We start from the raw sequence: 24,815 nt of genomic DNA, 5'->3' as shown, positions 1-24,815 counted from the left end.
GGTAAGTGATGCCAGCCAGTTGGATGGTTTTATACATCCATGGTTGGTACACATGCTTTGCTGAGCGGTTGCCCAATAGTTGTTTCCGCTCTTTGCACATGGTTGAGCTAGAACAATCTATTGCACCACAGCTCCATAGAATAATTCATTATCTTGTCCCTTACAGGAACTCATGGCGTGCCTCATGTATCACTATTCAATATTGAACAATGTGAGTTAAACCAACTTTTAAGGACATTTTATATGATAGATTATTTGTTTGGTTAATTCATCCCCTCCAGAACCACCAAATGTAATTGAAATGTCCATGACCCTTTTGTCCAATTGTTATAACAAAGAACATAAGTGGGACTATGTTCTTGTTTTACTAATCCAACTCAAATGAAGTCAAGGAGAGGGCCCTTTATCACACGGCCTCTAGGTTTGGGGTCCTATAGGAGAGTCCCCTGTACAAACGGCCTCTAGGTTTGGGGCCCTATAGGAGCGGCCCCTGTACCACAGGGCCTCTAGGTTTGGGGAAAGATTAGAAAGGTGCGGAAGAGGGTGGTTGCATTTCACACACTTGTGATTGACAGCCAAGATGAATTCTTCAAACCAATCAGGGAAGAGACACCCTGATTGGTCAGACATTAGTCGGAAGAGGTCTAAAATCGATATTGCCTCAAAAAGAGGCAGGCGCAGTCGACTCAGAAACAGATATTCTCACAGCACTATGCCAGGGCAATTACATCAAAAGAATAGCTCTTAACTCTTGCCTGTCCTACACCACCTTTAAAGAAGGTTGATGGAATGAGGATTTTCATTGCACTGTAGTGATTGATAGTGTAGAGTCCAGATGGGAGAGGGCCTTTGGGACCTCCACAGAGAAACTTCCTAGGTGTTGGGAAGAGAACAGCCCTTGGTCTCCTCTGCTGTCCTCACCACCCCCTGGGCTGCCTTCTTGCCTTGAACAGTGGTGTTCCCATGCCACACTTTAAGGCCGTTTGCGAGGACACTCTCTATGGGGCTTCTGTAGAAAAACAGAAGCCATCCTAAGCTGATGCCACACTTCCTCAGACAGGGTAGGGGGTAGAGGCGCTGGTGGCCAATGTCCTCTATGTTGAGGCTGAAGTTCAGGTCAACTGAAACCTGCAGACCAAGAGCAGTGGAGGACCTCCACTGAGTAGCTGTTGATAAAGATTGAGTGGCGGGGCGCTCAGTGTTTTCTGGAGTCACCATTAACCACCTTGGTCTGGTCCCCGTCACCGTCTCACCAGCCGGGCTACCTCATCTCTGTATTCCTCAACATCCACACTGCTGATCAACACAATCACAGTGGTATCCAGGTGGGGCTCTTCAACCACAGGGCAGTAGTCCGTAAAACCAGTTCACTCTGTCTAACTTTCTAGGGTAATGGGACAATGATGAGGCACTCTTGGATGTTTCTGTTGTTCGGGAAGCCGTCTAGGCCACAGCCCTCCGTGGTCTAACCCCCCTTAACATTTTCTGGACTGTGAATTATTGGGCCTGTCCTTTGAATACCCTGCTACCAATTTTTATCAACATCATCAATGAACATTGAAACAAATATTTTTTTTATTGTGTTTTTTGAATGGCACAACTTGAAATTCCATATTTGAAGTAAATTAACAAACAAATACATTCGGATGCCCTTGTTTTCAAAGTTTAATATTTCAAAATAATGAATTCAAAGGTTTCAACTTTTCTCATGATATGATAATCCCATGCGTAATGTAGTTATCGCTTATACTAAATGATCATACATTATGGGAGATTTGGCAAAATGATGTGTTTGAAAGATAATTTGAATTGCATGGACACTGTTATATTGCAAGGAATATGGGATGAACGTTGTAATACCATGACAACAAACAAGTCTTTCTTTTACAGTACAGTTTCAGCTTACTTACTGATTCAATGGTTGAAACATTTGCAAGAACGTACCCAGTATTTAAAAATATGTAACCTGACACCAGAAGAAAACTGTGGAGGTTATTTTCAGGGAAGTATTGATGTAATTATTCAACTTATATAAAAACTATCTTAACAATCTAATAAACCCTTTATAAATGGGTTGAGCCATGAACAATAACTATTTCAGAAAAAGTAAACTGGAATTTCTAGTTTACCAGTAAACTTGGGCTGGTACCAACAATAACCTTGGATAGCTACAATTGTAACTGATTTTAATTCTCTTATCAGATTGGAGAAGTGCATCGGCTTGCCTTGTGCAAATGTCTTTTTATTGATAACAACATTGGCATATACTGATCAAAACAGGACGATACAAAAAAAAGCCTATAGTGCAAACGATGAACATACTAACATACTGCCTTGAACATAGCAGTCAGGCTACCGTTAATCGCGCGATAAAAAAATGAACGCCGTTAAAATCGGTTTGCGTTAACGCCGTTAATAACGCGTTTAACTGACAGCACTAATATATAAAAAAAATTATATATATATATATATGGATCCAAGGAATACTCATGGATTATAAGCATTACCTAACCATCGATTCCAGAGGATTACCCCCTAAACCAGCTGCTTTTATACTGTGAAGACATTGATTTCAATTATGCATGGTCGAGTTTTAGAGGCTTGTATACAACCTTTCTCTTGTTCAACCCACACACACTTGAAGTTTGACACAAAACCAACAAATTCTTACTTCCCCATCTTTTGGACCAATCTCTTTTCGGGCTTTGCTAGCCAAAATGTTTTCACAATTCGAAGTGGACTTTCTCTCCTCCTAGATGTATTGAATCTACAATAAGGTTAACAGTAGTGTAATGATGTCTGGCAACCTGCCATGTATAGATACTCTGAGGGCCTGGTTCACGACTTCACTCTCTTACATCCTCATCAAAGATACTAGCAAAAATAGAAACAGGAATAACATATGGTGAAAGCCCAGCTGTGATGTATTGCTGCTGAATGTTATAAACAAAGGCAACCCCTGAACCAACTAATATTCAGTGAAATATGCAGCGATTTACATACTAGTCCCATGACTTGATACTTGTCCAAATCCTGACTAATATAAGCAAAGCTTTAGAAAAACAGTTAAGTAAGATTTGTTAAGCAGTAATCAGTAATTGGCTTTGTTCTTTTTGCAATTAGAATTGTTGCTGGAAACAAGATCATGACAAAGTGTAAAAAGCTTGTATCTGCGTCGCTCCAAATTCTTATTTCCATCCTTGACGGCGTCCCCCAATGCAGCGTCACACTGTATAACACGGGCTGTCACTCAAATCATACCAACACAATCCCATCTGCATACCGGTGGAGTGTGTCTGGAGCCTCTCCCTCCGCATTCACCCTCATTCATTAAATCTGCTTTTGTTCAACCAAATGAGAGGAGGCTCCTGCCACAGTGAATGGGTGAGGGACGAGTGGTTAGTGTGTGTGTGTGTGTGTGTGTGTGTGTGTGTGTGTGTGTGTGTGTATGTGTGTGTGGGGGGGGGGTTTGTGTGTGCACGTGTGTGTGTTTGTGTGGGCATGCACATGTGTCTATGTGTATGAGTAATTGTATGAGGTTCAGCGCTCCTTTTATATTTATGTATTTAGTTAAAAAAATTGAAATAGTAGTACCAGTTTTAACTATTGATTATCTTGTAAATGCAGTAGTGGATCACAAAGGTGGTCATGTGGGTGACTTTGTGTGTGTGTGTGTGTGTGTGTGTGTGTGTGTGTGTGTGTGTGTGTGTGTGTGTGTGTGTGTGTGTGTGTGTGTGTGTGTGTATGCGTGTTACACCAAATAGTACCAACGTGTAAAGATAGTTTTGTTATCTCTCTCATGGGTTTTGTCCATATGGTTTATTATTTTACCGTTCACCCATTCTATTGTTGTAATATATTCCTATTTAAAATGTGTCTCTAGGTGTTAAGCATTAATCTCTGATATCTGGGACTCCCAGTCTGCTTGGACACCTAAAGACGATGACTGCTCCAAGCTTTACCCCTCCCTCATGTAGGACTTAAAGCTTATCTTCAACCTGGAGTCCGTAGAACATGGAACACATGGATATCATACGACATGAACCCGGCAGTTCCTCAACTCCGGTCCACGGCCGGGCTGCAGATGATTTAATGATTATCATCATGGGAAACACTTACATTTGTGGTTTTCGATCCTGTTGCATCTTTTCGCCAACCATCTTGCCTAGGATTTTTTTTGATTTTCCATTTGCTCGCAAAGTATTGTGGGAGCAAGTCACAACTGGAGCGTTCTCAGTTTCTTTGAGTCTGCCCATCGAAAATCTCAATTTTGAGGGGATGTTAGCCCTCCCCCTTACCCTACCTTAAAATGGCTTTCGGGACACGGCTCCACGGCGCGTGAACGCGCAACAGCGAGGGGTAGGGCTGAGAATTTGTTTGGAGCAATGAAACGGGATTCACCCTCTCCTTGGTTCATTCTTCAAATGCTTTTCATCCTTTGCTTTAAAATGGAAACAAATCTGTGTCATTAAGGACGGAATTCCTGCTCTGAAACATTGACGAATACCTGTATATGAGAAAACAACTCTTTGTTAGGATGTAAAGAAATAGTGGCGATATCATGAGCCATTATATGGGTCTGACTACTATATCATAGCATTATATATTTGATTTTGTAACTTTGGTGGACTCCTGGTAATACCCTCAACCTTGGAAATGTCAGCAAGTTAAAGTGAACATTGGGTTTGGACAAAACAATATGAATATAAAGTAAAATTAAAAGAGTGTGCTTAAGTAAAGATACATGAACTCTAAAACCGTTGACTGATAGAGTATTATAATCTGTCTTTATTTCTTATTGGTGAACCTTTGATTCCCTCCTCCCTGTGACATTATCACAGCTTGCAGCTACAGCTTCCATGTGTATGCTGCCCAGAGAAGCTGCGTTCAGCTGCTTGCGTTCCCGTACCTCTTTAATTGCCTTCTTACGCAAGTCGAGTTGTGAAGCATATAATGTGTTTAGACAAGGGCTTTTTACTGGAACGACCACAGTAGGTGGGTTATGTTTATTTATAATGCACCTTTCACATACACAAGTCACAGCAAAAGTGGCTTGTCTGTTTTCATTGAGACTGGTTGCAGCCCTCCTCCTCCACCTCCGGCACTGAGCTCCACCCCCTCCACCCCGCACTCAGCTCCTCCCCCTCAACCTCCGGCACTCAGCTCCACCCCCTCCACCTCCGGGACTAAGCTCCACCCCCTCCACCTCCGGCACTCAGCTCCACCCCCTCCACCTCCGGGACTAAGCTCCACTCCCTCCACCTCCGGGATCAGCGCCACCTGTCTAGGAGAAAGATGAGGACCTTCAGGGCTGAGGCACTCCATCAAGAGTCACACCATCACCAGGTCTAGACACCTTAAGGGGGGAATCATATCCCGGCAGACATCATGGATTCATCGTCCCCGTGAACAATCATTTGATAGTGTCTAGTCGCCAAATGTGTTGCCAATGTGGTTTGACGTTCATTTTAATACTAGTCTCTTCTGATGGAAACACGATAAGACACAGGCACGTACAAATGCTAAAACAGAATAAAACCAATGCTACCAAAAAGCCAGTCTGAAAATTTGAATAATTTGAATGTTTGAAAAAGTGTGCATATCTAGTGGCAAGTCATGGTGTCTACGCTAGTCTTGATCAATCTTAGGTTTGGTTTTTGGATCAGTTCTGTGTGGATCCCCACAGAAGTAGGATCAGGGATTCCTCTTGTGACAGCTTTATCATAATGCGTCTCTCACTTGTTGCTTTGGCCCGGATAGAATATCACAATTGTAAGGTGGCCAGGGGCCTCTGACTATTCAGGATCCTTCAAAGCCTCAATCTCTGATTGCTTGACATCACCCCAAAGAGATTAGTAGCCAATAGGCCCAATTTCCCCAATTTTCTAATCAAGTCATGATGACACCATTTGTGATACAACCTGATTATAAGCATGCATATTTGTATGCTCACACTAATGACAGAATTAAAACAGAAAATGTGAATTGAATGTTTTTATTTATCCAAGATGAATTGATATGGGAGCCACAGAAAGACATACAACTTGTACACATTTTAAAGTTGTAACTTTCAAATGTGTAACCCTTCCATGAAGGTAGGCCTACTTGATAAACATAGTGCATTTATTAGCAAACAGTATTACATTTTGTAAAAGGGCCCAGATAGTGAATAAAGAGTTAGTTTTGAGATTTGCAAGACATACTTTTCCAAAGGGGGCAGTATAGTCATGACACAAGAATGGTGAATTTTTTGGGGGCAAGAATTATCACATTTTGCTGCAATTGCTATGAATACCACTAATAGATGAAAATGTAAACTATAACTTAATATTCTGATTCCAATAGCTGCTCTTTATTCTGTTCAGTTGTTTATTGGAATCTTAGGATAACAATAGAGTTTGTGCTTTAATTGCTGTTTGTCTCACCTTAATTGATTAAAGCAAAATGACATAATAACATTTAAATGTAAATCATTCAATCAACTTAAAAAAAACTGTTAAATACTGGCATCTCAATTCTAATGCTATGATTATCAGTTAACAGTTTTTCTTTAATTATATAAAGTAAAGTTATGTTAATGCTGCTGTTCTCAATTCAATGTCATTCTTGTTCCATCACGTTTAATTAGCACTAATGATTATCTTTGCCTAATTAGTCTGTAATTCCTGTGCATCCTAACTAACAGGGGAAAGTTAGTGCAACAGCATTGGGGATACCACAAACGATGGGGGTGGGTGTGCTCTGGAGTAATTAGAAACATTTCGTCAAAGCATTTACAGATTAATTACATTTTCAATGTCCCAATACTTTATCCCTTCTCCCACAACTCAACTGTGCCAGCAGAGAACATTTACAAACCAACAAGGAACTGAAATGCTTTTTAATCAAAGCTCTTGCTAATTTGCATTTCTAATTAGAAGTAATTACGATTAACTGTGTGTGTGTGTGTGTGTGTGTGTGTGTGTGTGTGTGTGTGTGTGTGTGTGTGTGTGTGTGTGTGTGTGTGTGTGTGTGTGTGTGTGTGTGTGTGAGTGTGTGTGTGTGTGTGTGTGTGTGTGTGTGTGTGCTCATAGGAAGTCCTCAAAGAGTTGGCCACTTGATGATTTAAACAAACTCAAGATACAAAATAATAATCATAATACAAAATACAATTATTTCAAATTAAATAAAAATGTATTCAACAGTTCAGATTTAGAAAACTATTTTGTATTGTCTGAATAATTGAGAGATAAGAGATCAGTGCATCAATAACATTATACAATTACAATTAAATTGTTATAACTGTGTGAGTAATAAAAATAATATTTGATGTTCTGTCATACTAATCTATGCTTTGAAATCTCTGCATATATTGCCACTTATAATAAATATGACACAATTATGTTCCTACCACCTTTACAGGTTTTAGGAAGTCCCACACTTTACAATGTCTCACAGTTGATGATTTGGACTGATTTGGACATGACAGCTTTTGTTCAGGTTGCTAGAGAACAGATAATCAAGACTGTATTTATCACCAATTAATAGTTTGAGCATAATACCCTGGTAAGCTGTAAAAAAGAAATCTAGTCCATGACCTTGGTTTAAGTCTTATGCGAATAATTCAATTTTTCCCTGTTTGGAGGGCACTGCCGCGGGCGGTTTGGAACAGTATCCACCCACCCCTGATAGAATGGGAGGACCCCAGGCAATACGTCTGACAGCTAGCAATTAGAACTTCACCAGTAACTACCCCAGCCCCCTCATTACAATAATTAATTAGCCTAAATCAAATCTATCAGGAATTGTGATATTAAATCTTGGAAGGTTTCGTTAAAGAGACGTAATATATTTTCCATCCATTTCTGCCTTTTTTGTGCGCGACAGTATGTGATTGTGTGATCAGACCGACAGATATCCATTTAGTCGTTCAGAAAATCGATTGAATTTATGTTTAAAGGTAAGTTCAAAGTTATCTTCATGTAGAGCAATAAATTACACTTCCAAAATATAAGAATGTAAAAAAGATGATCCCTTTTCATCAATAGGAGTAACAATGTATTATTAAACAAGGCAGATCTATGGTCACCAGGTCTATGTGACATGGCCAGTCTCCTCAATAACTGTTTTTATGTTGCATCAACTAAAACTAAACTAAAACTAAAAATTGTTTACACTCCTACTTATTGTATGTTGTACGTCCTGGTACTCTGCATTGTGAAGCATCTTATCCTAGCTATCTTTTGTCAATCTCGTGATTGAACATCCTTACTGTACCGACAGCGATATGTTGTTCCTCTTTCTTCAGTCAAATGTAGTTATTGTAAGTCGCTTTGGATAAAAGCATCTGCTAAATGCCCAAATGTTAATATTATGTTTGATAGAATTTTCCATTGTTCAACACATGCTCTTGAGCTAGGAGTCTTTTCCTTGTCCTGACAATCTTTAGGTCAATGACTAGAACAAACAGGTATCACAAAGAAGTATTTTGAGCGGTTTGCCACACAACAGTGCTTGACAAATGAAATGATGGCTCAGAAGTCCATGGAATTGCACAAATAAAGAGGGGGGGGTTATTGGGATGTGTATTATGTCTGGAGGCCAAAAGGAGCAGTTATGAAAACATGTCTTATTGTGTATTATGTTTTAAGAATGGTTTCTCAGCCCCCGGTGGGCGGAACGTCGGCATGGTGAGGAAATGCTGGTGGCGAGGGAGACGTATGGCGTGAATTATTACAGGTAAACGCTTGTTTGTTTATTGTATGTTATGTTTTAAAGTCTGGAATGCTAACACATCGCCCCCCTGGAGTGGGGAAATGACAGCATTTGGCGGCAGATTTTTTAAAGAAATGGTGGTGGTGGACTGTAAGGCATATGAACACTATGTGTTTGTGAAATAGCAGGTACACCCTCACAGGAGTACAGCCTCACATACCCCAAGGCCCAAGCACTGTTTTGGTGGCTGCTTGCGTTATTAGATACATACAAGTAACTAAATCAAATTGTTCAACACGTAATGTTATCCTTAGCGATTACTCAAAAACCTTTTTAATTTTCCCAAGCACTATGCTGTGAGGCCGATTCTCTTCAACAAAATGAACAATGGTAAACGTACATAAAGACAAGCATTAAATTACCCTCCTTTAAAACTGAATCAATAATGAAGCGATGATCTTCAGAAAACGGATCTTCATTCAAAATAGAACGGGCATAGACATTGGCCGCCTGTGCAAAAATCGTATGCACAACACATCTCCCATCCGTTCACTCTGCGCACGATGCTGGATCAATGCTGCTCATCGTAAGTGAATAGCTGTACTTAAAGTAAACGATATGACCTTATTTGATCCTACATTAGCGTTACAATGCACTTGCATTTTTTATCATTACAAATAATAGTGCAAAACTAGATAATGCACGTTGAGGTGTGCAAGGTGAGGTTTAAAATGTTTTAATAAAGAAATGTTAAATGGCTTAAATCAAGTGAAGGGATTTGAACAGAGTTCAAAAGTCTAAATGGAGTAAACAATGTAAACATGCACACCATTTAAAAATATGTAAATTGTTGGAAATAAATAAAGTGACAGCTGAATGAAAAGCGCAAAGCATTGCTAAAAATGCAGAAATATAAAAGGAATTGAACTGAGGAATCTGAAAAGTCAAATGGATTACCCTGCACTGCCGAAAAATCGGAAAGGTAATATGTATTGCAGTGCACTTCTGAAGAACCCGGAAGTTGAAATCGAAAACTGACGCTAAATTGAATTACCTGAAGAGGCAAAGTACTGAAATATATTGTTACAAAAGCTGGAAGCTAAAATGTAATTCTTTCAAAGCTTGAAGATAGTAGTAGTAGAGGTACTAGCTGTGGTAGTAGCAGTAGTAGTAGTTATGGTAGTAGTAGTAGTAGCTGAAGTAGTAGTAGTAGTAGCTGAAGTAATAGTAGTCGTTGAAGTAGTAGTAGTAGTTGAAGTAGTAGTAGTAGCTGAAGTATAGGAGCTGCACAAACAATATGCCGTATGAAAGATATGGCATTGATTGATGTTTGTAGAAAGAATTATAATAATCCCGGCATCTTTTTTTTTAAACCATCTGAAATTGTATGTTCTCGCTTATTTTTCCAGCCTAAAGTGATTAAAAGTAGTCGTAAAAAAAGTAGTTGCCTAGTTATCTTGCAACACTGCCTGTACGTCCTCGCGCTCCTAAATTAATGAGATCAACTGAAAATGAAGCCGATCTGGAACTTACACTGTGATTATGAAAAAAATATAAAGGTAATCAACTGTTTTCAGATTATTGAATTATTGTGTGTTGATTTTTTAAACCTTTGTACGAAGGTTAACGGTTTAGAATTGAGAAAGTTAAGAAGTCTGAAGTAGTGTCAGAATGGGCAGACGCTTCCGCCATCCCCCCATTGACTTCCACTGCAAAAAATAGTATTTTACAAGTAGAATATCTTAAAAAGTATTGAATATTAAAAAAACAGAAAAAGAAGTGTGTGATTCGAAGCTAATCTGAAAAATTCAGAATTGGAATGGAGTCCCTATAGGAGAAAAATTGAGGAAGGAGATAAATTCCAAAGTTTGTAGAGAATAAGCGAATAAGAAAGAAAGAAAGAAAGAAAGAAAGAAAGAAAGAAAGAAAGAAAGAAAGAAAGAAAGAAAGAAAGAAAGAAAAATAGTTGAGCGCTGCAGGCAGCACATACCTAATGATCATCTTAAAATAGAAGATAAACTTTGTCTCTAGTGTCAAACAAAAATTATAAACAGGTATAAGTGGTCTTCAAGAGGATTTTTCATTTTCTGACTCGGTCCGGACTGTCTCATTTGGACTACCGGTAGTTCTTGACTTGGACTCTGTAGAATTACAGAGCGTGAATCAGAAGTTAATTCCAAAGGTTTATTAACTCTTTTTTGTTTAACATGTGAGAGCATCAAGCGAGAGCACCTTCCACTCGCCGTCACTTTCCGAACCCCCTCCCATTCCCCACACACATACGTATAACCTAAATGTATTCCTGTGCGCTCCACGCTGCACATAAACTAGTGCCATTACAACACATCTCCCTTTCTTTGAGTCTGTTAAGACATGCAGAACATTAATGATTCTTAAACAGTTCAAAGTAATCTTGGTAATATTCTCACACCACTGTAACATTACATTTTTATCATTACTTATTCCATTACGCATTCTGCATTCATTTCAAAAGAGCATTCTTTTCATTTATCTTTTTTTTTTCTTTCTATCACCCTCTAGTACTTCAACAGGTAAATTCAACGTGATCAATTGGAAGTTAATCTAAACATATTCCCCATATCTGTCTGGTGGTTTCACTGCTCTTCCACTGCTTCTCTGAGTCTCTGGAAACACAAGCACTGTGGAAACGGGAGTGACTGGACCTTGGGTAAGTATGTCAGGTCTTGGTTAAGTCACCAATGTGTTGCAGTCCTTGTTTGTGTGTATTATTACCCAACGGAACCTGTTCTCGTTGAGTAGTCTGTGGGCCCCCACAGATGGGTCTGAGGTGGTGTCTGTTTCTCCGCAGCTCTCCCTGCTCGGTCTGTACAATGTACGACCGTTGAGTGTTGCACTTCCTCACCACTGTAGCACATTTAGTCCATTCCCTCTCATTGTCCAGCTTTACTGAAAAACGGGTTCCAGGCTGAAGTTCAGGTAATGGTCTGGCCTTGTACCTGGCGTTGTAGGTTTTACTGTAGCGCAGCTTGTCGCGGCAGTCTGCCGCACTTTCTGCAGGTCCGGCCATGCAGGTTGCAGGTTCTCCTCCAAGGTAGGCAGTGTGGAGCGGATCTGTCTGCCCAGCATCAGCTGTGCAGGGCTAGCTCCTGTTGCTTGCAGTGGCGTCGCTCTATAGGATAACAAAGCTAAAGCAGGGTCAGTTTGCCTGAGGATCTGTTTGGCTGTCCGCACAGCTCTTTCTGCCTCCCCATTGGCCTGTGCATAGTGAGGGCTTGTAGTTGTGTGTCTGAAATCAAACATTTTGGCAAACTGGGCAAAAACAGTTCCTGCGAATTGGGGCCCATTATCAGTTATGAGTTCCTTTGGACAGCCCCACCTGGCAAAGATGTTCTTCAGGCTGGCTATGGTTGTAGCGGCTGACATGTTAGTTAGGTGGGCAACTTCCATGTACCTTGAAAAATAATCAGCCACTACTAGAAAGTTATCCTTTTTCCACTGGCAAATGTCTGCTGCCACTTTCTCCCATGGGCGGCCTGGGAGTGGTGTACAGATCAGAGGTTCCCTCCTCTTAGTAGGCTTGATCTCTTAGCATATGCTGCAAGTGCTGACAGTCTCTTGTACATGTTTGCTTATGCCAGGCCACCACAAACTACATTTAGCTCGCTCACGGCACTTAACAATCCCTTGGTGGCCATCGTATATGCGTTCCAGTATTTCAGTTCTCATGTTCTGGGGTATCACAATTCTGTTGTTGTACAACACTAGCCCTTGTGACAGAGTCAGACGGTCACGATGTGTATAGTAAGCTTTTACCTTCAGTGGCACGTTGGCTGAATACTGTGGCCACCCACCCAGTCGTAGCGTTGCACCAACTATAGCTCATCATCCTGTAGCGTGTGCTGTTTGACCTTGTCACGCTTGCTGGGAGAGATAGGCCATGCCTCACGAACAGTCTCCTCGTACGCCTCCAGGTCACTGGTCAACTCTGCGATGTCCTGCGTCAGTTCCGGCTGAGGATGTCTAGACAGGGTGTCTGCAATGACCAACTGCTTCCCTGGAACAAACTCAGCTTTTGGGTTATAGTGCATCATTCGCAGCAGCAGTCTCTGACATCTCATTGGTACTGAGTCTAGATCTTTACTGTTAATGAGTGGAATGAGTGATTTGTGGTCACTCTGTTAAGTGAATGTGTCCAGGCCATACAAGTACCAGAGAATTTTTCACATGCCCAGACTGCAGCAAGACATTCTTTTTCAATCTGCACATAGCGCTTTTCAGCATCAGTCATTGTCCTGGAGCAGTACGCTACTGGCTCAATTGTTCATCATGTAACTGCAGTAAGACCCCACCCAGCCCATAACTGCTTGCATCAGCACTGACTACTGTGTTTTTTTTTTAAATCAAAGAATGCAGGAGCCTCAGCGACTAACTGTTTCACCATCTTAAAGGCCTCCTGTTGTGCAGCACCCCAACCCCACATTACCTCTTTCTTTAAGAAGTCTGTTAGTGGCTTGGTGACTTCTGACAGGTTTGGGAGGCACCTGCCAAGGTAGTGAATCATGCCCAAGATTCTCCGAAGCTCGGGCACGTTGTTGGGTGGTTGCAGCTGGGTGATGGCTTGGACTTTGGTCTCGTCCGGTCAGATTCCATCTTCGCAGTGGCCCAGGTAGTTGAGCCGTCGCTGACGTAGCAGGCACTTGTCGTTCTTCAGCTTTAATCCGGCTCTTTTCAACGTGTCAAGGGTGTTCTGGAGCCTCTCCTCATGAGGCTCGGTGGTCTCTGCATAGATTAGGATGTCATCTATGTATGTAGCCACACCCTCTAGGTCCTTCAAAATCTCAGCCATTTCTCGCTGATAGATCTCGGGTGCGCTGGTAATTCCGAAAGGAAGTCTATTAAAGAAAAACCTTCCTAATGGGGTAATAAACGTAGTTAACTTTGCACTCTCGGGATCCAGCGGTATCTGCCAGAAATCACTAGCAGCGTCCAGCAGTGTGAAGACTTTAGCCTGCTTAGGCAAAATGTCATCAATTGTGGGCAGTATATATTTCTCCCTCTTCACTGCTCCGTTCAAGTTCTTCAAATCCACGCATATCCGGATCTGTTCTTTGTTTTTCTTTGGCACGGCTACTATAGGTGCGCACCACTCTGTTGGTCCTTTAATTTCAGTGATGACACCACTGGCTACCATGCGATCTAGTTCTTCCTTAAGAGAGCATAGGCACAGACACACGTCTTGCCGTTGAAACACTGTAAGGCACTGCATCTTCTTTTCTTTCAATGTTATCTTTACTGGCTTTATCTTCAGAAGTCCTACATCAGAAGACGGATAAGGGTTATTTTGCTCTTTCAATTCAACAATGCGTTTAACTAGGCCCATCGCCACGGCGACATTTCTCCCTAGAAGGTGACTGCCATCCCCTCTTATCACATGCAACTTGAACCTGAACGGTTTCTTCTTTCTCATTGTGTTGGCTATGAAATAGCCTAGACAGTTCAGTCTGCCCCCTGGGCTATCAACTGCAGTATCAAGTTTCTTGAGCTTTGGCTTGTTTTCCATTAAGCTAAAATTCTTTTCAGATATAACACTTGTATCTGCCCCAGTATCGATCTTGAAATTCACCAGTATTCCTTGAATTGGCAACTTTACGGTCCATGCATCATTTGTGTCAGTTACCTGCGTGATTGCGCCAAGGAATGGTGTATGGCTCTGACCGGCGCTGGTTTCGCGTTGTTCGACTGTCTTACTAACTTGACCGCCTTGTCAAGAGTTAAGTCGGGGGTTAACTGTAACTTTTCAGAAAGTTCGTATCAAGAATGCCCACCACTACCCTGTCGCGGACGTTTTCATTCTTAACATCGGCAAAGGAGCATGTGTCTGCCTTCTCATGCAGGCTTCTAATGAACTCCTCCGCGCTCTCTCCATGTTTCTGTACTCGCTGATGTAAGTGGGCTCGCTCGTGAATGACATTCACTCTAGGCACAAAATAATTGTCCAGCTCGTCTAGCACAGTCTCATATTTGTTCTCGTCGCCCCTCTGATCAAATTGGAATGTCTTGAAAACTTGTTCAGCTTCCTTTCCCAACGAATAGAGCAGTGTACAGACCTGTACCTCTCCAGTTTCTTTATGAAGTTTCGTTGCTATCCTGTAGCGTCGGAAACGTTGGCGTCATTCCGGCCACAGTTGAGGTCGAGGGAATTCAAAGTTTTCGGGAGGTGGAAACTTCGCCATCTTCCAGTTTCACTTCTGACACCATGTAGAATTACAGAGCTTGAATCAGATGTTAATTCCAAAGGTTTATTAAATCGTTATTGTTTAACATGTGAGAGCATCAAGCGAGAGCACCTTCCACTCGCCGTCACTTTCCGAACCCCCTCCCATTCCCCATACACATAGATATAACCTAAATGTATTCCTGCGCGCCCCACGCTGCGCATAAACTAGTGCCATTACAACACAGACTCTAACCTCTTTGGAAAAGGACTAGATAAGCCCTGGTTTTGGACTCGACAATAGTGTTTTTGAACAGCTCCTAAGTCCACTACCACCGGGGGTGGAGCTAGGAAACCCAAGCCGCTGTCTCCGATGAGCAACAAGGCCCCTCATACGTCCGCTCCCAACAAGATCTAGTAGGAGGCTTTGGGTGCCGAAGAACAAGCCGAGCAGTGCTGGCAACGAAAGTCAAGATGACGGTCAATCTCCCTCAGTCTGGGGCTCCATGCAAGATCTCACCTCGTGGGAAATCAATGATCATGAGGAAGGTGAGGGATCAGCCCAGAACTACACAGCAGGACCATGTCAATGACCTGAAGAGAGCTGGAACCACAGTCTCAAAGAAAACCATTAGTAACACACTACGCCGTCATGGATTAAAATCCTGCAGCGCACACAAGGTCCCCCTGCTCAAGCCAGCGCATGACCAGGCTCGTCTGAAGTTGACCAATGACCATCTGGATGACCAAGAGGAGGAATGGGAGAAGGTCATGTGATCTGATGAGACAAAAATAGAGCTTTTTGGTCTATACTCCACTCGCCGTGCTTGGAGAAAGAAGAAGGATGAGTACAACCCTAAGAACACCATCCCAACCGTGAAGCATGGAGGTGGAAACATCATTCTTTGGGGATGCTTTTCTGCAAAGGGGACAGGACGACTGCACCGTATTGAGGGGAGGATGGATGGGGCCATGTATCGCAAGATCTTGGCCAACAACCCCTCAGTAAGAGCATTGAAGATGGGTCTTGGTTGGGTCTTCCAGCATGACAACAAACACACAGCCAGGGCAACTAAGGAGTGGTTCCGTAAGAAGCATCTCGAGGTCCAGAGGTCTCATTTATAAAACTGTGCGTGGGATCGTTACTAAAAGTATACGTACGCCCAAAAGCCAAGTTTTGCGTGCGCCAAAAAATATTCAGATTTATAAAACCCTGCGTACGCACACCGTACGCAATCTTTTCTTTATAAATCACAGACTGCCTACAAGTGTAAGCAGCTGAATCAGCTTCACGTTCCGCCCTGTACACGCCCCTTTTTATTTAATGCAAATGACCTCATGAATTCGATCTACATATAAAACAGTCTGAGATGCAAGTATTATGTCTTGTCGGAAACAATGGCAGAAGTACTGAGAAAAGCAAAAAAGCGAAATTCAACGGAGGACAATTTCACGAATTGTCACCCACAAGTGGAGACACTTGTTGGTGGGATGGAGGCCCGAAAAGTAGTTTTGTTCGGCGGTCACGGGATTGGGATCGCCAACAACAAAAAGCAGAGTGAGTGGCAACATGTTGCTGCAGCAGTGAATTCTGTCAGTAGCACGGAGCGCACAGTCCCAGAATAAAGGTACATATTTTTATGTACCAATAAATCGTTATGGTCCCTAAAGACCCTCTCCCTCCGAATCCTGCCATTTGCATGGTCCGCCAGAAGTGCCATATGGTGCAGCATTACCACGGCGCTCACCTCTGTATATATAGGGTTACGGTAACAAAACTGACCGAGAACACCTTGGATAATCAGTTTGTAATCTCCCACGTAAAATGTTCCTGAACATAACCCCTTTTTAATGCCTGACTTGTCATGAAAAGTGTCAAGAGTTACGGACAACGATTGTGATGAGGAGTGTGGCTTGGTTTTCCACACTTGGGATATAATTGACATTTGATTATGCGTTTACAGTGTCACATAAAAATATTATGTTATTGACACATGTTGGACAGATGCTTTATTCCATGCAGTCGCGCCGTCAGTGGACAGTGACGGGATTAAATATAGAGAATTTATTTTAATTTATATTCTAAGGAGATCTTTCTGGAGATCTTTCTGGAGTTATAACTGAGATATAACGCAGTTGACTTAAATTATTCAGATTACATCGATTTAACGCATGATACGGGTTGAAATTAAATTTATGAAGGGCGATGATAAAACATAATCGTTCTTCTCACTCTACAATTCTTCCGTCTGACTTCAGTTCACCACCACACCATCTGTGTCGCCAATTCTCCTTTTCCTCCAAACCATGCGTACGCATGGGTCAGAGTTTGCTTAGGGCTGCACACATTCTCCCGTCAAGTTGGTTTTTTATAGATCACAACCTTGGCGTGGAAAGTCACGCACGCCAATTTCAGCCCCGTTTTGTGCGTACGCAACGGTTATAAATGAGACCCCTGGAGTGGCCTAGCCAGTCTCCAGACCTGAAACCAATAGAACATCTTTGGAGGGAGCTGAAAGTCCGTATTCGCCCAGCGAGAGCCCCGAAACCTGAAGGATCTGGAAAAGGTCTGCATGGAGGAGTGGGCCAAAATCCCTGCTGCAGTGTGCAAACCTGGTCAAGAACTACAGGAAACATATGATCTCTGTAATTGCAAACAAAGGTTTCTGTACCAAATATTAAGTTCTGCTTTTCTGATGTATCAAATAATTATGTCATGCAATAAAATGCAAATTAATTACTTAAAAATCATACCATGTGATTTTCTGGATTTTTGTTTTAGATTCCGTCAGAGTTGAAGAGTACCTATGATAAAAATGACAGACCTCTACATGCTTTGTAAGCGGGAAAACCTGCAAAATCGGCAGTGTACCAAATACTTGTTCTCCCCACTGCATATATAACTAGTTCCCTGGCTTATCAGATTGTACTAGACTGCGCAGTGGGTTCAATGTTTTTCCTCCCATAACAGTAGTCAAGTCAAGTCAAGTCAAGTTTATTTATATAGCACATTTTAAAACAACAGTAGTTGACCAAAGTGCTGTACACAAATACAATATAAAAAACAAAACATAGAACAAGAATGCTTAATATTGCATATTAGCAACAACAATGAATAAGATAAAATTAAATCTTAATCTGTGTTAAACGCCAATGTAAAAAAGTGAGTCTTTAGTTGCGTTTTGAACTGGTCTATAGACTGGGCAGTTCTCAGACTCAGGGGGAGACTGTTCCAAAGATTAGGAGCGGCCACAGCGAAGGCTCTGTCGCCTTTTGTCTTTTATCTGCACCTAGGTACATCCAGCAGCACCTGCTGAGCTGACCGAATTTCTCTAGATGGAGCATGGATGCAGACCAGCTCTGACATATATTTAGGTGCCAAGCCATGTAGAGATTTAAAAGTAAACAACAGGATTTTGAATTTAATTCTAAAAACCACAGGAAGCCAGTGAAGAGAGGCCAGGACAGGGGTAATGTGGTCATATCGCCTTTTCCCAGTGAGGAGACGTGCAGCAGCATTTTGGACCAGTTGCAGGTGACGGAGCAGACATTGGTCCACACCAAAGTATAGAGAATTACAGTAGTCTAGACGGGACATTATGAACAGGTGAATGACTCTTTCAAAGTCCTTTGGTGGGAGATACGGCTTTACTTTCGCTAGGAGTCGCAGCTGGAAGAAGCTTGTCTTCACGACTGAGCTTATTTGCTTGTTAAATTTAAAACCATTGTCGAAAATAACTCTGAGGTTTCTGACAGAAGGGCGGCTGTAGGAGGCAAGGGGACCAAGAACACTGTCGATGCCATCCAGCAGTTCGGATTTGCCAAAAACAATTATTTCGGTTTTATTATTGTTTAGTGATAGGAAGTTAAGTTCCAACCAGGTTTTCACATCTTTCAGACAGTTTGACAATGCATTTGTGGAGTCTTTGTTTGATTTTAACGGCAGGTAAACTTTTAGGTCATCTGCGATGCAGTGGAACGAAATGTTGTGTTTTTTAAAAATGGAACCTAGGGGAAGCAGATATAGCGCAAAAAGAATTGGAGATAAAATAGAGCCTTGGGGGACCCCACAGACTAGTGGGGCTGCAGCTGAGGAGTACTGGCCTAGATGAACAGAGAAGGTTATCTTTGACAGATATGACTTGAACCATTTTAGGACATTTCCAGTAATACCAACACAGAGTTCCAGGCGGGATAAAATAATCTGGTGGTCGACTGTGTCAAAGGCAGCAGTCAAGTCTAAAAGCACGAGCGCAGCAGAGCTCCCCGAGTCAACAGTTAAAAGAAGATCATTAAAGATTTTTAAAAGTGCAGTTTCTGTGCTGTGGCGTGATTTAAAACCAGACTGAAACTTTTCTGTTATGTCATTAAGATCCAGGTGTAGCTGCAGTTGTTCTAAAACCACTTTCTCTAACACTTTAGAGAGGAAGGGAAGCTTAGAGATAGGCCTAAAGCTGGAGAGAACAGAGGGGTCGAGGTTGTGTTTTTTGATAATGGGCTGGACTATAGCATGTTTAAAAACAGATGGAAAACAGCCTGAGGCAAGGCAGGTGTTTATTAACGTTAAAATGTATGGGCCAACAGTGTTAGACACGTCTTTCAGTAATCTGGAAGGAATACTGTCTAGCGGATATTGTGAAGGTCTCAATTTTGTAACCACCTGCGATAGCTCAGAGAGCGACAGTGGGTAGAACTGCTCGAAGACAGTAGGGCATACAGGAGATGCCGCTGGATCTACGGTGGACAGAGGAGGTGAAGACTTGATTGCAGAGATTTTATCGATAAAGAACGCAAGAAATTGTTCACATAAAGGGAGTGATGGCACAACAGCAGGAGAGTTGCAGGGATTAATGAGATTTTTAGAGTGACAAAAATAACCTGGGGCCTATGGCTGTTTTTGGACACAAGGTTGGATATGAATTGGGTTTTCGCAGATTTAACGGCTTTCTGGTATTTTGCTAAACTGTCTCTTAAAATCCCAAGGGAGACATAGAGTTTGTCCCTCTTCCATTTTCTCTCGGCACGCCTACATGTGCATCTAAGAGTACGAGTGTAATCATTGAGCCACGGCTCAGTGATAGGTTTGGGGCGTCTATCTTTAAAAGGTGCAATCAAGTCCAGAATATTAGAGCAGGTAGAATTAAAAGAACTGAGTATCTCCTCCGCAGATGTATTTTCTAAGTCACTTGTGGGAGGCATAGAGTCAATAAAAGCGACGGAAAACTGTGACACGGTCAACGGATTCAGCGCGCGCAGGCGGCGCGCCGGGGTTGGCGTTGAAGCCTGAGAGCCAGGCAGAGTCAGAGTGAACATCACCGGTAAATGGTCTGAAATCGGCACATCACAAATTTCACTAATACACACATTTAAGCCATGGGACAGAACAAGGTCTAGTGTATGTGCCTTTTCATGCGTCGGGGCAGTAACGAACTGTGTGAGGTTAAAAGAGTCAATGTGATTCAAGAAGTCTTTAAATAAGGGCCGGGAGTCGCAACACACATGGATATTAAAATCGCCTATGATTAATAAGCGATCTGTGTTCAAGACAATTCCCGCCACAAAGTCCTAAAAATCCTGGATAAAATCCTTATTAAACTTCGGAGGACGGTAGATCACAGCACATAGAACAGGAGGTTGAACATGTATCTCGAAGAGTTGCAGTTCAAAGCTAGAGAAGCTGTTTGACGGAGTTTGGCGGCAGCGGAAGTTGGATTTAAAAACTGACGCCAGCCCTCCACCTTTCCCAGTAATCCAGGGGGTGTTAATGAAGGTACAGTCAGGCGGAAGAATTTCAGCAAATGCTGTAACAGTAAGGAATGTTGGCACCATAACATCTCCTGCGATCTTGTTAGCAAGTGCAAAATATTTCAACCTCAGTGTTTGCACTCTCATTGCGCATTGTTCAGTGCTCACTGCTCACTCTTTCGCTCTCCCTCTCCTTTTTGTTGTTTTGTTTGCCTTACTACCCTGTTACTATTATTATCATACATCTCCATTCCACCGCAGCAGTAGCTATGTCTTCTCTGAACCAAAAGTAAGCCATGACCTCACGTTGTACGAGAGAAACTACCAAAAATAACGAACACAACGTGGGAAAGTATTACCACATCTCCAACCTGATTCCATTAATTAATTAATTTGGAATACAATATTACTATAATATTAGTATTAATGAAGAGACGACCCTTATAGTTGACTTTAACTTGTTTAGTTACAACCCCAGAATCCGAATAACAATGACAGAAACACGTAACATCAGAGGGCGGGACGGTATCTTAAAAGTGACAAACTAAGATGATCAATACATAACAGGCCCGTTTGGGCAAACCTTTTTTCTGACAGCATCAGCGTCTGGAAGAGACCCATAATCAACCATTTCCGATGTATTTGTTTGTTGAATAAGTATGGCTAGATATTGTGAACATTATGTACTATTATACATAGTCAAATAAACATCCAGCTACCATTTTAAAACGGGTCGCCTGACAGCTATCTGGAAGACGTAACATCAGGATGCGACATTTACATGTAAATGTAAAATGTAATGTAAATGCGACTCATATTCGAATAAATGTCTATGTGGATAATATAAATATTTAGGTGAGAGTGCTGCATGCAGTGCTGAACTATTGTTCTCAAGTTTTATTCTCTTTCTTTCTTCTTCTCAAACTTTGGAACCTATCTCCTTCCTAAATTTTTCACCTAGAGACGATGTTTAAATGTTCAGAATAGCTTGGAATCGCGTGCTTAATTTCAGATTTAATATTTTATACTTTTAAGACATTCTCTGACACTACTTTCAGCCTTCGCAACTTGGTCAATTGTTTATTGTTAACCTTCGTTCAAAGGTTTTATATATCAAGACACTTCAATAATCTGAAAACAGAATTTCGAATGCCATTATACTATACCATATACTCATAATCAGTTTAACTTCCATATCGGCTTCGTTTTCAGTTGGTTTCATTGATCCAGCTACCAGGATACCACCAAATGCCTTGCATTTTTGTTCATGAAGTTCTGTCATTGACATTTGCTATCCTTTAGCAGTTTATGTGCATTTTGTTTACATTGTCATGCGAGTCTTTCAGCCTTAAAGGGGCGGAATGATGTAAATTATTTCTATGCTACTTCTGATGACATGTTTCAAGCTAGCAACAGTTATGAATGGTTTCTTCTCCACATAATAGACAACACCATACGGTTTTATGATTTTGTAGACACGTTAAAGACTACAAACAGGGCCACTATGTAATTTCCGCTAAAACCAAGACAGACTCAAGGTTTACCTGGGTAAATGAGAACATGTGGGCGCGGCTTATTTACCATTCCTCCCACTTCCAATATAAACTGTTTGTTCACCTGTGTTCGGCAGATGCCTCATGAACCACCTCCAGAACGCAAGCATGTTTACCTTGTGTACCTTGTGTCTCTGTTAGAATAAACCATGTGTTGGACATTTACCACCCTCCAACATTTACCACCAATAGAGTCCAGAACGACTAATTTCTAATCTAAACGTCTGTACTTTATATTTAAAGACATCTAACATGTGTATGCCATTATCTAATAATGCTAATTGTGTTTATAACATTGCTTTGGAGTTCACACATGCTTTTCTGTTGCTAGCCAGCTACATGCTGTGAGCTGTAAGCGTCACATTTTTTTTTACTACATAATGAACCACTGATTTTTGCCCTCAATGGCCTTCCCTTTCGAAATGAAACATTTCTTTGGCAGCAGAGACAATGTTGAACAATCGTTCTCCTGCCTTGTACGTTGCTGTAATACTTTCCGGGTGCATTCACACTACATGCGTCCATCCACGGATCTCATTGATTTTGCATGGGATGCTCTCGAAATGCATTGTGGGTCCGTCCATTCGGTCGGCTACATGGCCTGCGTCAAAAAGTTGAGAAATGTTCAACTTTTCCGGCAGCAACGGATCCGTCGGCCAATCAGATTGCGTTATACAAATATACGCAAGTACACTGTCCAATGAAAAACGCCTTTGTAATACAACCCGGGAAAACACATTGATAGGTCAAAAAGCCCAATCCGTCAACGGATGCATGTGAACGAGGCGTGAAGAGAAGGTCCTGCGTCGCTTCATCAAATGTTTGGTAGGGATGAAGACTGCCCAGTGCAGGGTATCAGGGTATGATTTCAACATATTAAAAAATTGAAAACTACATGTTAGGTTTTTTGGCAATTCGCATAATTAGCAGGGCTTTTCCGTGTATACCAGGCCATTGTTGTTCTAACCATTAGAACAACAATCATTTCAGCAGTCTTTTGAAAATGTTTTTCGTCTTCCTTATACTTTATTGATGCATTAACACTTACAAAAACGTACTGGCGGGTTACATTTTTCACGATTATCTAAAAACAACACTATTTCAGCTGGAATTTAACCGCTGAGATTTAAAAACATGCTTTTTAGACTGAAAGTTTGAGGATAGTGTTTCAACCCACGGCAACTTTGCGTTTCTTCGTCGTTCGTACCGACGTGTATTAGCGTTATAATTATCGACGAAAATAAAATGTGCCACACACCATGGGGTTATAATGAGAAGCTTAACCATCACTGCGAATGCGAATGCTCGAGGGGTCTCCGTAGTTACGGAATCGGATTACGGATCCGTAGTATACTTTGGCCTTTACGCCTCGTTTCCACATACGTACATTCTCGTATGCGATCCAACCGTCTCCGACCGAAAGTCCATTCATTCCTATGTGATTCTCCGTAATGTCAGTTTTTCCTCCGAGACTCCTCGCCTCCGTAAAATTTCTGTCCGTTATGTCCATTATATACGTTCAAAAAATTTCGCCGTCATTTTACGGAGATACCGTATGAAAGTTTTTATGTTTTTCACAAAAGATGCAAGTACCTGGCAGGCCAAACTCCTCGCCGATCTCTTTCCAAGCCTGGTTGGTTTTGTTTTTTTCTCTGTATATGTCGATCCTCATGTTCCAAAGTACCGGTCTCCTAAAAACGGCCGTTATCATACACTCCCCCATCTTTTGTCCGTAAATAAATTCATGTCCGTACGTAAAACACTAGCGTCTCCTTCCGTAAATTTACGGAAGCACGGATACGAAAAACATACGTATGGGGAAACGAGGCGTTACCCTCTTTCGTAGCAATCATCAAAATTTTACAACTTGTACAATTATGCCAGCATGAGTTTTTTTTCCCTCTTTATCAATGTAAAAAAACGATTTATTGTTTATAGTTCAGAATGAACATGTTTGTTTTTAATAAATTGTTTAAGCAACATATGAATATATTTTTTTAATTGACCTACATTGTGCAACTTGTAATGTTGGCTCGAAGAAAATATACCTATATTTTATCCAAAATGTGACATTTTCTGACACGTCAGAAAAGCAAATTTATACACACAATTGGGAGGAAAATACTAAGGTGTACGCAAAGTCTTTTCATAACAGTGTTTTTATTTTCAAAAGCAGCATGTGTTTACTAAAGCTTTGAATCATTTCGTATTTCAAATTGTTTAAAATGTACATAATTTAGACAATTTCACAAAAATAACATCCGTTCAATCTTTACTCAAAATCTACAAAAATGACTTCTTAGCCATTGACACATTCGTCAGTACAAAAATGGAATCTAAATCTGGAATTGTTGACATATTGTACATTACAAATTAAAGTTCTACATCAGAGGAAAGAAGATCAGGAGTGCAATATGTCTTCACACATTTTCTCCTTCTGTTTGCATCCGTCTTCTGCCATCAGGTGAACTTATATGTGAGATTGTCAAGGAAAGAATTCGTGGTCGTCGTCTCAAACAATATTTACATTTGAATTACACACACACACACACACACACACACACACACACACACACACACACACACACACACACACACACACACACACACACACACACACACACACA

General features: G+C 41.4%; 1 protein-coding gene across 2 annotated transcripts in view; it reads right to left on the bottom strand.

The window, feature by feature from the left end:
* Positions 1-15,655: 15,655 nt before the first annotated feature.
* Positions 15,656-24,815, bottom strand: part of paxip1 (PAX interacting (with transcription-activation domain) protein 1) — a 65,322-nt gene continuing 56,162 nt past the window's right edge. For both annotated transcript variants that reach the window (XM_056597075.1, XM_056597076.1), the window contains one exon: positions 15,656-24,665. In XM_056597075.1, coding sequence (XP_056453050.1) covers positions 24,649-24,665 — 17 coding nt within the window. In that variant the 3' untranslated portion in view covers positions 15,656-24,648. The remainder of the gene's footprint in view (positions 24,666-24,815) is intronic.

This window comes from Gadus chalcogrammus, chromosome 8 (genome assembly GCF_026213295.1).
Source record: "Gadus chalcogrammus isolate NIFS_2021 chromosome 8, NIFS_Gcha_1.0, whole genome shotgun sequence".
Lineage (NCBI taxonomy): Eukaryota > Metazoa > Chordata > Actinopteri > Gadiformes > Gadidae > Gadus > Gadus chalcogrammus.
The sequence above is the reverse complement of the archived record's forward strand: the minus strand, read 5'-3'. Positions and strand labels throughout refer to the sequence as shown.